Source organism: Somniosus microcephalus, chromosome 15 (genome assembly GCF_052327205.1).
Source record: "Somniosus microcephalus isolate GS21.2 chromosome 15, FLI_Smic_1.0, whole genome shotgun sequence".
Classification (NCBI taxonomy): Eukaryota; Metazoa; Chordata; class Chondrichthyes; order Squaliformes; family Somniosidae; genus Somniosus; species Somniosus microcephalus.
The window spans coordinates 11200864-11213117 of record NC_141001.1 but is presented as its reverse complement, the minus strand read 5'-3'; the positions used below and the strand labels follow the sequence as shown (position 1 = coordinate 11213117).

General features: G+C 41.2%; 1 protein-coding gene across 1 annotated transcript in view; it reads right to left on the bottom strand.

Annotated features, from left to right (window-relative positions):
- The window catches only part of LOC147106541 (uncharacterized), a 176536-nt gene that overhangs the window by 152728 nt on the left and 11554 nt on the right, over positions 1-12254 (bottom strand). Inside the window, exons 4-5 of the mRNA XM_086008472.1 lie at positions 6045-6135; positions 5829-5944 (exon numbers count right to left, since the gene is read on the bottom strand). Of these exons, the coding sequence (XP_085864598.1) occupies positions 5829-5944; positions 6045-6135 (207 nt within the window). The remainder of the gene's footprint in view (positions 1-5828; positions 5945-6044; positions 6136-12254) is intronic.

Genomic DNA, 12254 nt, shown 5'->3' with positions numbered 1-12254 from the left:
TGTGTGTGAGTTTGAGTCTGAGTGTATATGAGGTTTGTGGGTGTGTGTGTGAGTTTGAGTCTGAGTGTATATGAGGTTTGTGAGTGTGTATGTGTGAGTTTGAGTCTGAGTGTATATGAGGTTTGTGAGTGTGTTTGTGTGTGAGTTTGAGTCTGAGTGTATATGAGGTTTGTGAGTGTGTGTGTGAGTTTGAGTCTGAGTGTATATGAGGTTTGTGAGTGTGTGTGTGAGTTTGAGTCTGAGTGTATATGAGGTTTGTGAGTGTGTGTGTGAGTTTGAGTCTGAGTGTATAAGAGGTTTGTGAGTGTGTGTGTGAGTTTGAGTCTGAGTGTATATGAGGTTTGTGAGTGTGTGTGAGTTTGAGTCTGAGTGTATATGAGGTTTGTGAATGTGTGTGAGTTTGAGTCTGAGTGTATATGAGGTTTGTGGGTGTGTGTGTGAGTTTGAGTCTGAGTGCTTATGAGGTTTGTGGGTGTGTGTGAGTTTGAGTCTGAGTGTATATGAGGTTTGTGAGTGTGTGTGTGAGTTTGAGTCTGAGTGTATATGAGGATTGTGAGTGTGTGTGTGTTTGAGTCTGAGTGTATATGAGGTTTGTGGGTGTGTGTGAGTTTGAGTCTGAGTGTATATGAGGTTTGTGAGTGTGTGTGTGAGTTTGAGTCTGAGTGTATATGAGGATTGTGAGTGTGTGTGTGAGTGAGTCTGAGTGTATATGAGGTTTGTGTGAGTGTGTGTGAGTTTGAGTCTGAGTGTATATGAGATTTGCGAGTGTGTGTGTGAGTTTGAGTCTGTGTGTATATGAGGTTTGTGAGTGTGTGTGTGAGTTTGAGTCTGAGTGTATATGAGGTTTGTGGGTGTGTGTGTGAGTTTGAGTCTGAGTGTATATGAGGTTTGTGAGTGCGTGTGTGAGTTTGAGTCTGAGTGTATATGAGGTTTGTGAGTGTGTGTGTGAGTTTGAGTCTGAGTGTATATGAGGTTTGTGGGTGTGCGTGTGAGTTTGAGTCTGAATGTATATGAGGTTTGTGAGTGTGTGTGTGAGTTTGAGTCTGAGTGAATATGAGGTTTGTGGATGTGTGTGTGAGTTTGAGTCTGAGTGTATATGAGGTTTGTGAGTGTCTGTGTGAGTTTGAGTCTGAGTGTATATGAGGTTTGTGAATGTGTGTGAGTTTGAGTCTGAGTGTATATTAGGTTTGTGAGTGTGTGTGTGAGTTTGAGTCTGAGTGTATATGAGGTTTGTGGGTGTGTGTGTGAGTTTGAGTCTGAGTGTATATGAGGTTTGTGAGTGTGTGTGAGTTTGAGTCTGAGTGTATATGAGGTTTGTGAGTGTGTGTGTGAGTTTGTGTCTGAGTGTATATGAGGTTTGTGGGTGTGTGTGTGAGTTTGAGTCTGAGTGTATATGAGGTTTGTGAGTGTGTATGTGTGAGTTTGAGTCTGAGTGTATATGAGGTTTGTGAGTGTGTGTGTGAGTTTGAATCTGAGTGTATATGAGGTTTGTGAGTGTGTGTGTGAGTTTGAGTCTGAGTGTATATGAGGTTTGTGAGTGTGTGTGTGAGTTTGAGTCTGAGTGTATATGAGGTATGTGAGCGTGTTTGTGTGTGAGTTTGAGTCTGAGTGTATATGAGGTTTGTGAGTGTGTTTGTGTGTGAGTTTGAGTCTGAGTGTATATGAGGTTTGTGAGTGTGTGTGTGAGTTTGAGTCTGAGTGTATATGAGGTTTGTGAGTGTGTGGGTGAGTTTGAGTCTGAGTGTATATGAGGTTTGTGAGTGTGTGTGTGAGTTTGAGTCTGAGTGTATATGAGGTTTGTGAGTGTGTGTGTGAGTTTGAGTCTGAGTGTATATGAGGTTTGTGAGTGTGTGTGAGTTTCAGTCTGAGTGTATATGAGGTTTGTGAGTGTGTGTGAGTTTGAGTCTGAGTGTATATGAGGTTTGTGAGTGTGTGTGTGAGTTTGAGTCTGAGTGCTTATGAGCTTTGTGGGTGTGTGTGAGTTTGAGTCTGAGTGTATATGAGGTTTGTGAGTGTGTGTGTGAGTTTGAGTCTGAGTGTATATGAGGATTGTGAGTGTGTGTGTGTTTGAGTCTGAGTGTATATGAGGTTTGTGGGTGTGTGTGTGAGTGAGTCTGAGTGTACATGAGGTTTGTGTGAGTGTGTGTGAGTTTGAGTCTGAGTGTATATGAGGTTTGTGGGTGTGTGTGTGAGTTTGAGTCTGAGTGTATATGAGGTTTGTGAGTGTGTGTGTGAGTTTGAGTCTGAGTGTATATGAGGTTTGTGAGTGTGTGTGTGAGTTTGAGTCTGAGTGTACATGAGGTTTGTGGGTGTGTGTGTGAGTTTGAGTCTGAGTGTATATGAGGTTTGTGAGTGTGTGTGTGAGTTTGAGTCTGAGTGTATATGAGGTTTGTGGGTGTGTGTGTGAGTTTGAGTCTGAGTGTATATGAGGTTTGTGAGTGTGTGTGTGAGTTTGAGTCTGAGTGTATATGAGGTTTGTGAGTGTGTGTGTGAGTTTGAGCCTGAGTGTATATGAGGTTTGTGAGTGTGTGTGAGTTTGAGTCTGAGTGTATATGAGGTTTGTGGCTGTGTGTGTGAGTTTGAGTCTGAGTGTATATGAGGTTTGTGGGTGTGTGTGTGAGTTTGAGTCTGAGTGTATATGAGGTTTGTGGGTGTGTGTGTGAGTTTGAGTCTGAGTGTATATGAGGTTTGTGAGTGTGTGTGTGAGTTTGAGTCTGAGTGTATCTGAGGTTTGTGGTTGTGTGTGTGAGTTTGAGTCTGAGTGTATATGAGGTTTGTGAGTGTGTGTGTGAGTTTGAGTCTGAGTGTATGTGAGGTTTGTGGGTGTGTGTGTGAGTTTGAGTCTGAGTGTATATGAGGTTTGTGAGTGTGTGTGTGAGTTTGAGTCTGAGTGTATATGAGGTTTGTGGATGTGTGTGTGAGTTTGAGTCTGAGTGTATATGAGATTTGTGAGTGTGTGTGTGAGTTTGAGTCTGAGTGTATATGAGGTTTCTGAGTGTGTGTGTGGGTTTGAGTCTGAATGTATATGAGGTTTGTGGGTGTGTGTGAGTTTGAGTCTGAGTGTATATGAGGTTTGTGAGTGTGTGTGTGAGTTTGAGTCTGAGTGTATATGAGGTTTGTGAGTGTGTGTGTGAGTTTGAGTCTGAGTGTATATGAGGTTTGTGAGTGTGTGTGTGAGTTTGAGTCTGAGTGTATATGAGGTTTGTGAGTGTGTGTGTGAGTTTGAGTCTGAGTGTATATGAGGTTTGTGAGTGTGTGTGAGTTTGAGTCTGAGTGTATATGAGGTTTGTGAGTGTGTGTGTGAGTTTGAGTCTGAGTGTATATGAGGTTTGTGAGTGTGTGTGAGTTTGAGTCTGAGTGTATATGAGGTTTGTGGGTGTGTGTGTGAGTTTGAGTCTGAGTGTATATGAGGTTTGTGAGTGTGTGTGTGAGTTTGAGTCTGAGTGTATATGAGGTTTGTGAGTGTGTGTGTGAGTTTGAGTCTGAGTGTATATGAGGTTTGTGAGTGTGTGTGAGTTTGAGTCTGAGTGTATATGAGGTTTGTGAGTGTGTGTGAGTCTGAGTCTGAGTGTATATGAGGTTTGTGAGTGTGTGTATGAGTTTGAGTCTGAGTGTATATGAGGTTTGTGAGTGTGTGTGAGATTGAGTCTGAGTGTATATGAGGTTTGTGAGTGTGTGTGTGAGTTTGAGTCTGAGTGTATATGAGGTTTGTGAGTGTGTGTGAGTTTGAGTCTGAGTGTATATGAGGTTTGTGGGTGTGTGTGTGAGTTTGAGTCTGAGTGTATATGAGGTTTGTGAGTGTGTGTGTGAGTTTGAGTCTGAGTGTATATGAGGTTTGTGTGAGTGTGTGAGTTTGAGTCTGAGTGTATATGAGGTTTGTGGGTGTGTGTGTGAGTTTGAGTCTGAGTGTATATGAGGTTTGTGAGTGTGTGTGTGAGTTTGAGTCTGAGTGTATATCAGGTTTGTGAGTGTGTGTGTGAGTTTGAGTCTGAGTGTATATGAGATTTGTGGGTGTGTGTGTGAGTTTGAGTCTGAGTGTATATGAGGTTTGTGAGTGTGTGTGTGAGTTTGAGTCTGAGTGTATATGAGGTTTGTGAGTGTGTGTGTGAGTTTGAGTCTGAGTGTATATGAGGTTTGTGGGTGTGTGTGTGAGTTTGAGTCTGAGTGTATATGAGGTCTGTGAGTGTGTGTGTGAGTTTGAGTCTGAGTGTATATGAGGTTTGTGAGTGTGTGTGTGAGTTTGAGTCTGAGTGTATATGAGGTTTGTGGCTGTGTGTGAGTTTCAGTCTGACTGTATATGAGGTTTGTGAGTGTGTGTGTGAGTTTGAGTCTGAGTGTATATGAGGTTTGTGAGTGTGTGTGTGAGTTTGAGTCTGAGTGTATATGAGGTTTGTGAGTGTGTGTGAGTTTGAGTCTGAGTGTATATGAGGTTTGTGAGTGTGTGTGAGTTTGAGTCTGAGTGTATATGAGGTTTGTGAGTGTGTGTGTGAGTTTGAGTCTGAGTGTATATGAGGTTTGTGAGTGTGTGTGAGTTTGAGTCTGAGTGTATATGAGGTTTGTGGGTGTGTGTGTGAGTTTGAGTCTGAGTGTATATGAGGTTTGTGAGTGTGTGTGTGAGTTTGAGTCTGAGTGTATATGAGGTTTGTGAGTGTGTGTGTGAGTTTGAGTCTGAGTGTATATGAGGTTTGTGGCTGTGTGTGAGTTTGAGTCTGACTGTATATGAGGTTTGTGAGTGTGTGTGTGAGTTTGAGTCTGAGTGTATATGAGGTTTGTGGGTGTGTGTGAGTTTGAGTCTGAGTGTATATGAGGTTTGTGAGTGTGTCTGTGAGTTTCAGTCTGAGTGTATATGAGGTTTGTGAGTGTGTGTGAGTTTGAGTCTGAGTGTGTATGAGGTTTGTGGGTGTGTGTGTGAGTTTGAGTCTGAGTGTATATGAGGTTTGTGGGTGTGTGTGTGAGTTTGAGTCTGAGTGTATATGAGGTTTGTGGGTGTGTGTGTGAGTTTGAGTCTGAGTGTATATGAGGTTTGTGAGTGTGTGTGTGAGTTTGAGTCTGAGTGTATATGAGGTTTGTGAGTGTGTGTGTGAGTTTGAGTCTGAGTGTATATGAGGTTTGTGGATGTGTGTATGAGTTTGAGTCTGAGTGTATATGAGGTTTGTGGGTGTGTGTGTGAGTTTGAGTCTGAGTGTATATGAGGTTTGTGGGTGTGTGTGAGTTTGAGTCTGAGTGTATATGAGGTTTGTGAGTGTGTGTGTGAGTTTGAGTCTGAGTGTATATGAGGTTTGTGGGTGTGTGTGAGTTTGAGTCTGAGTGTATATGAGGTTTGTGAGTGCGTGTGCGAGTTTGAGTCTGAGTGTATATGAGGTTTGTGAGTGTACATGCATCAGTGTGCGAATGTGAGTATGTATGAGTTTGTGGGTTTGTTTATTCTGATCCGTATTTATATATTCACAGGAGAACCTGTTACAAACTATTCCCTAGGACAAATAACAGAGGTATTTGCTTATAAAATTTAAAATTTTCTCTGCTTATTCTTCCGGCCCTAAAGGCATTTTTCAGGATAAAGGTACAGTCACAGAGATGCCAACAGCTTTCTTCATGTGTAAGCCAAGATAGTGAGTGTTAACTAACTATTCAACTTTAGCAGGCATCTCAACTGAACCTATTCCTTGCCTTTGCCAACATTTAAACACAGATGCAAAATTTCCAGTAAACTGGATTTTCGCCGCGTTTCTAGTGAAGCAACTCTAGCGGAGTGGGAGCAGCTCCAAGGACTTTCCTAGCCATAGATACAGCATTAAATACCTTCAAACAAATCAGTGAAAACTTACATATTGTTCACACAAAGCACTGGTTTCTATCTCGTGCTCATCTGCATCTTGACATCTCTCATTAGGCTGATGAATTTTCTGCAGGTTTCCAAAATGAATGGGTGAAATTTGCCGTCCTGCAATTTATGAAAGCACAACAATTAAAGTTTAGAACTATTTAGTTTATCAGGTTATTTTCCCCCAAAAGTTTAAAAAGGCTAAGAGTTCTTGACTTACCATCTGCAATGAATTCATTGTATGAAGGAATGCCATTATAATCTCCACAGAGGCCACAAGTCCTATTGTGAAATTTTACATCAAGCTCAACCTAAAATAATGGAATAATAAATAGATTGACATTTGGCTAATACTTAATTTGATGAGCGAGCCTCAGGGTTTCCACACCGATTATTTATGACCTTACATTGCCTTTTGCTCCAGGATCAAACACCTCAAACATGACAGTTAGCATGTAGAAATATATGGACGTTACAAGACGGAAACAGGCCATTTGGCCCAACTGGCCCGTGCCAGCATTATAATGTTGCCAGACATGCAATAAACTGTCTGAGACTCAGCTTTGTTTTCCCCAGGATCCGATTTTCAATCAAAACACTGTATTTGGGAGAAATAGTTTTATTTGTCCAACCAGAAAATTGTGATGTGTCTTTAAAACATAAGAGTTAATTGTAGAAATACACAGAAATTACAACACAGATACAGTTCATTCGGCCCAACCAGTTTGTGTCGACTTTTACCCTCCATAAGAGCAGATTTTGCCTCAACCACTAACCCTGGAAGTGAATTCCACAGCCTCACAAGTCTTTGTATGAAGACATTTTTCTTCTTGTCTGTTCTAAATCTCTTACATTTAGTTTTGCATCTATGGCCCCTCGTTATTGACCCTCAACTATTGGAAGCAGCCTGCTTTTATTTACCCTGTCCCATTCTTTCATAATTTTAAACAATTCTATAATATCGCCCCATAATCTACATTGTTCTCATGAAAAAGACCCAATTGTCAAGTCTTTTTTCTGTTTGTATTTCATCATACCAGGCCGCCTCTGAGTGAATCTGTGTTGTACCCTCTCTAGAACCTCAATATTCTTCCTATAATGTGGAGCCCAATACGGCATATGGTACCTTAGCTCAACACTTATTAAGGTTTTATATGGTTCATCATTACTGCTTGGCTTTTAGATTCTATACCTCTTGAGATAAAACCCGGAATTCTATGAGCTTTTCTTTTTAGTCTTATCAACTTGAGCAGCTGTCTTTAATATTCTGTGAATCTGTCCCCCCAAATCCCTCTGCTCTTCCACAGCACCAAGCCAACTTCAATTCAGAGTATATTTAACTGCTGTTAATTCTTTTTACCAAATGTAATCACTTCACACTTCCTTACATTGAATTTCATCTGCCACCTTTTAGCCCCCATCTTATCAACATTGCTTTACAGATCCTTTGGTCTTCTAAAAAATGAACTATTCCTCCTATTATCTACAAATTTTGACACCACTCCCTCTAGGCCTACGTCCAAATCATTGATATACACAGTGAACAGAAGTGGCCCCAGAACTGAACACTGAAGAACCCCACTATACATTTCCAATCTCTGCAAACTATCCTTAGCTCCTATTCTGTGTTTTCTCTCTTCTAACCAATTTTAATTCAGTTTGCGATCCTCCCCCTAATTCCATATGCCCTAATCTTCTCTAGTAATCTGTCATGTGATACTTGTTGCTCTCAACCACTTCAGGATTCACCTCCTCTCCAATATTCTTCTCTTTAGAAAAGCCTGATGCGAAGTACTTATTCAAAACCTTTGCCATTTTTGATCATCCTCTACAAATAAGTAAATAAGCACAAGCATAATTTATCATATATTTAGAAAAGATAGAGAGGGAAGAAGGGGAGGTGGAGTAGCTGTACTTATTAGTGATAACATAATGGCAGTAGAAAAAAGTGACGCAGTTATCAGCCAAACAGAAATAGAATCTTTTGTTTCCTTTTGTTTCTCTCTCACACCTGGCAGCTACCTCTTGCCCTGCCAGTACACTTTACACCTAATCTCAGCCTATTACCATCTCATCTAGCTTCTAATCTCTTTTACTTCTTTTGTTTCTTTTATTCTTTTGTCCGATCGCAGCCCTGCCTTCGATCTAGTTTCTTTTCTTTCCAGTTTTGAAGAAGGGTTCGACCCGAAACGTCAACTCAAATTTCTCTCCACGGATGTTGCCTGACCTGCTGAGTTTTTCCAGCATTTTCTGTTGTTATTTCGGATTTCCAACATCTGCAGTATTTTGCTATAGAAATAGAATCCAGGTGGATAGAGATAAAAGATAATAAAGGATCAATCACACTAATAGGTGTAGTCTACAGACCACCTAATAGTGGAAGGTGGGTGGAGGAAGAAATATGCAAACAAATTAGGGAACTAAGTAAAAAACATAGAATAATAATCATGGGGAATTTGAACTACCCTGATATTAATTGGACAGAAGAGGTAGGTAAAGGGCATAAGGGAATGGAGTTCCTACAATATGTAAAGGATTCCTTTCTAACCCAATATGTAAAATTCCCAACAAGGGAGGATTCGCAATTGGAACTAGGAATAAACCAGAGCAGATAAGAGAAGTAAAAGTAAGGGAACATCTAGGCAATAGTGACCATAATATAACATGCTTTAAAATAATAATTGAGAAGGACAGAAATGGAGATGTTTGCTGAGGACTGCACAGGGTTCAGCGGCATTCACAACTTCTCAGATAAGGAAGCAGTCCATGTCCGCATGCAACAAGACCTGGACGACGTTCAGGCTTGGGCTGATAAGTGGCAGGTAACATTCACGCCACACAAGTGCCAGGCAATGACCATCTCCAACAAGCTAAAGTCTAACCATCGCCCCTTGACATTCAACAGCATTACCATCACCGAATCCCCCACCATCAACATCCTGGGGGGTCACCATTGACCAGAAACTTAACAGGACCAGCCACATAAATACTGTGGCAACAAGAGCAGGTCAGAGGCTAGGTATTCTGTAGCGAGTGTCTCACCTCCTGACTCCCCAAAGCCTTTCCACCATCTACAAGGCACAAGTCAGGAGTGTGATGGAATACTCTCCACTTACCTGGATGAGTGCAGCTCCAACAACACTCAAGAAGCTCGACATCATCCAGGACAAAGCAGCCTGCTTGATTGGCACCCCATCCACCACCTTAAACATTCACTCCCTCCACCACCAGCATACCATAGCTACAGTTTGTACCATCTACAAGATGCACTGCAGCAACTCACCAAGGCTTCTTCGGCAGCACCTCCCAAACCCGTGACCCCTACCACCTAGAAGGACAAGGGCAGCAGGCGCATGGGAACACCACCACCAAGTTACCCTTCAATTCACACACCATCCTGACTTGGAAGTTTATCACCGTTCCTTCATTGTCGCTAGGTCAAAATCCTGGAATTCCCTCCCTAACAGCACTGTGGGAGTACCTTCACCACACGGACTGCAGTGGTTCAAGAAGACGGCTCATCACCACCTTCTCGAGGGGAATTAGGGATGGGCAATAAATGTTGGCCTTGCCAGCAACGTCCACATCCCATGAACGAATAAAAAAAGACATAAGTATGACGAAGACCAGGGTAATAGATTGGAGAAAAGCAGTTTTTGAGGTGCTGAGGATAGAACTCGGAAAATAAAATGGACAACAATATTGGCAAACAATGATATAGCACAGCAATGGGAAACATTTAAAATGGTGTTCAACAGAGTCCAGGCAAAATATATTCCGCTAAAAAACAAGAACAAGCTAAACACTAATGAGACACCACGGATGAATAAAGCCATAAGGGAACAATTGAGGGTAAGGAAAGAGGCATACATTAAGTACATGGACAGCAGAGGAGAGCATGATGAGGGAAAATACAAAGAGATTAGGAGAGAAGTCAAAAAAAATATTAGGAAGGCAAAGAACTATGACATTAAATTATCAAGGATCATAAAACAAAATAGTAAAATATTTTACAGGCACATCAATAAAAAAGGAAGGTCGGGATGGGAATAGGGCCACGAATGGATGGACAGGATAGTAACACAGGCAGTGATAGAGAGATGGCAGAAATATTAAATAATTACTTTGCCTCAGTATTTACCAGGGAGATAGAACAGGTGGACATTGACATTTGATCATGAGAATAGTAATGAAATAACTGCATTTAAAATAAAAAGAAGAGATATATTAAATAAACTAATCAAACTCAAAGAGCAAAAAAAACCCTGGTCGAGATGGATTACATCCGTGCATTTTAAAAGAACCTAGGGAAGAGATAGCAGAGGCATTACTACACATATTTAATAATTCATTAGAAAAAGGTGTAGTGCCAGAGGACTGGCGAATCGCTAACATAATAATACCTATATTTAAGAAGGGAGATATCCAAGAAACTATAGATCAGTCAGCTTAATATCGGTGGTAGGAAAAATAATGGAATCCCTACTAAATGAGACAATAGAAGAATATCTAGAAGCCAAAAATATAATAATGAATAGTCAGCATGGATTTCAAAAGGGAAAGTCTGGCTTGACCAACCTCACTGAATTTTTTGAAGAGGTAACAGAGAGAGTAGACAAGGGTAATGTAGTAGATGTAATTTATCTAGATTTTCAAAAGGCCTTCAATAAGGTACTAGCCAATTTATATTAATGATTTAGACTTTGGAATCAAAAACACAATTTCTAAATTTGTGGATGACACCAAGTTGGCTGGGATAGTCAATACTGAGGAGGACTGCAACAAATTACAGGAAGACATGAATAAACTTGCAGAATGAGCATATAATTGACAAATGAAATTCAACGCAGATAAATGTGAGGTATTACATTTTGGTAGGAAGAATAGGGAGGTCACAAGTAAAAGGCAGATCATGTTTGACTAATCTAATCGAATTTTTTGATGAAGTAACAGGGAGGATCAATGAAGGGAATGCAATGGATGTTGTCTACATGGATTTTAGGAAGATGTTTGACAAAGTACCACATAGAAGGCTGGTTAACAAAATTGAGGCTCATGGAATAGATGGGTCAGTGGCAGCTTGGATAAGGAATTGGCTTAAGGACAGAAACAGCAAGTTCAGGTAAATGGCTGTTTTTCAGACTGGAGGATGGTAGACAGTGCTGTTCCCCAAGGGTCAGTGCTGGGGCCACTGCTTTTTTGATATATATAAATGACCTGGATATTGGAATACAAAGTAGAATTTCTAAATTTGCTGATGACACCAAACTTGGGGGTGTGGCAAACAGTGAGGATGACACCAATCGACTGCAACAGAACATAGAAAGGCTAGCAGAATGGGCAGACAAGTGGCAGATGGAATTTAATACCGAGAAGTGTGAGATGATGCATTTTGGCAGAAGGAACAGGGAGAGGCAATATACACTGATATATTTGTGAAATACCTTACTGTTCCTTTTATTCTGTACATTTGCAATGTCTTTTTTAATAAAAATCCCACTGTTGCTCTGCCGTCAATTTCTCCTTCCATCTTATCTTAGTTAGCTGACACCTCACCTTTCTAAAATCAGCTGGAATTAAGCTGGTGTTCTAGTTTTTATCCTGACTTTTTCCTTTTCTAGTTAGAGCTTATCATAGTATGACCACTACTTCCAGCAACACATCCGTCCTTGTAGGCCAACTAACATATTGCTTAAAGAAGGATTCTTGTCCACCATTTAGGAATTCCATTCCCTTTTCTACATTTACTTGCACTCTGGGCCAAGTGATAAATGGATAATTAAAATCACCCAGAACAATAATTTGTTTACTCCTCCTCATCTCTCTAATCAAACTGCAGTTTCCTCTTTGAATTCATTTCCATTATTAGGAGGTCTGCAATACTAATGGAATCACTTTTTATTTTTGAGCTCCAACCATATTGAGGGAATTTTAACCCTCTAACACAGGTGGGTTTGGGTTGAGTGGGAAGTTAAAATTTTAAAAACTTCAAATCCGAACCCAAGCCACGTCAAACCTGCTCACTCATATTTTTAACGGAGGCAGAACAGGCAACCAATCCGGCCTCAGAAGGTGGGTCGGTCGTTAAAACTTTTAAGGAGGCTGCATGCCTCCATTTTAGTAGGATTTCTATTTTTAACTACCGTCGGCTGGGGTTCCCTGACCTCAGGAAACCTGGTAGTTAAACGAAGGCAAGAAGGGCCAGATCCATGAGCTAAGTGCCTTTACTGCAGTGCTTGTGGGTCAGGAGGAGCAGGCATGTTTTCCCCCTGGCCCAACAAGCTACCCTGTAAAACTACCCCCCACCCATCTGTCCGACCCCGATGTCCCCCCCACATTCCCCCTGAAATCACCGACAACCCACGATCTCCCTCTCCCCCCACAATCTCTCCATTACCCTCCACCCACGATCTCTCCGCTCCCACCATGA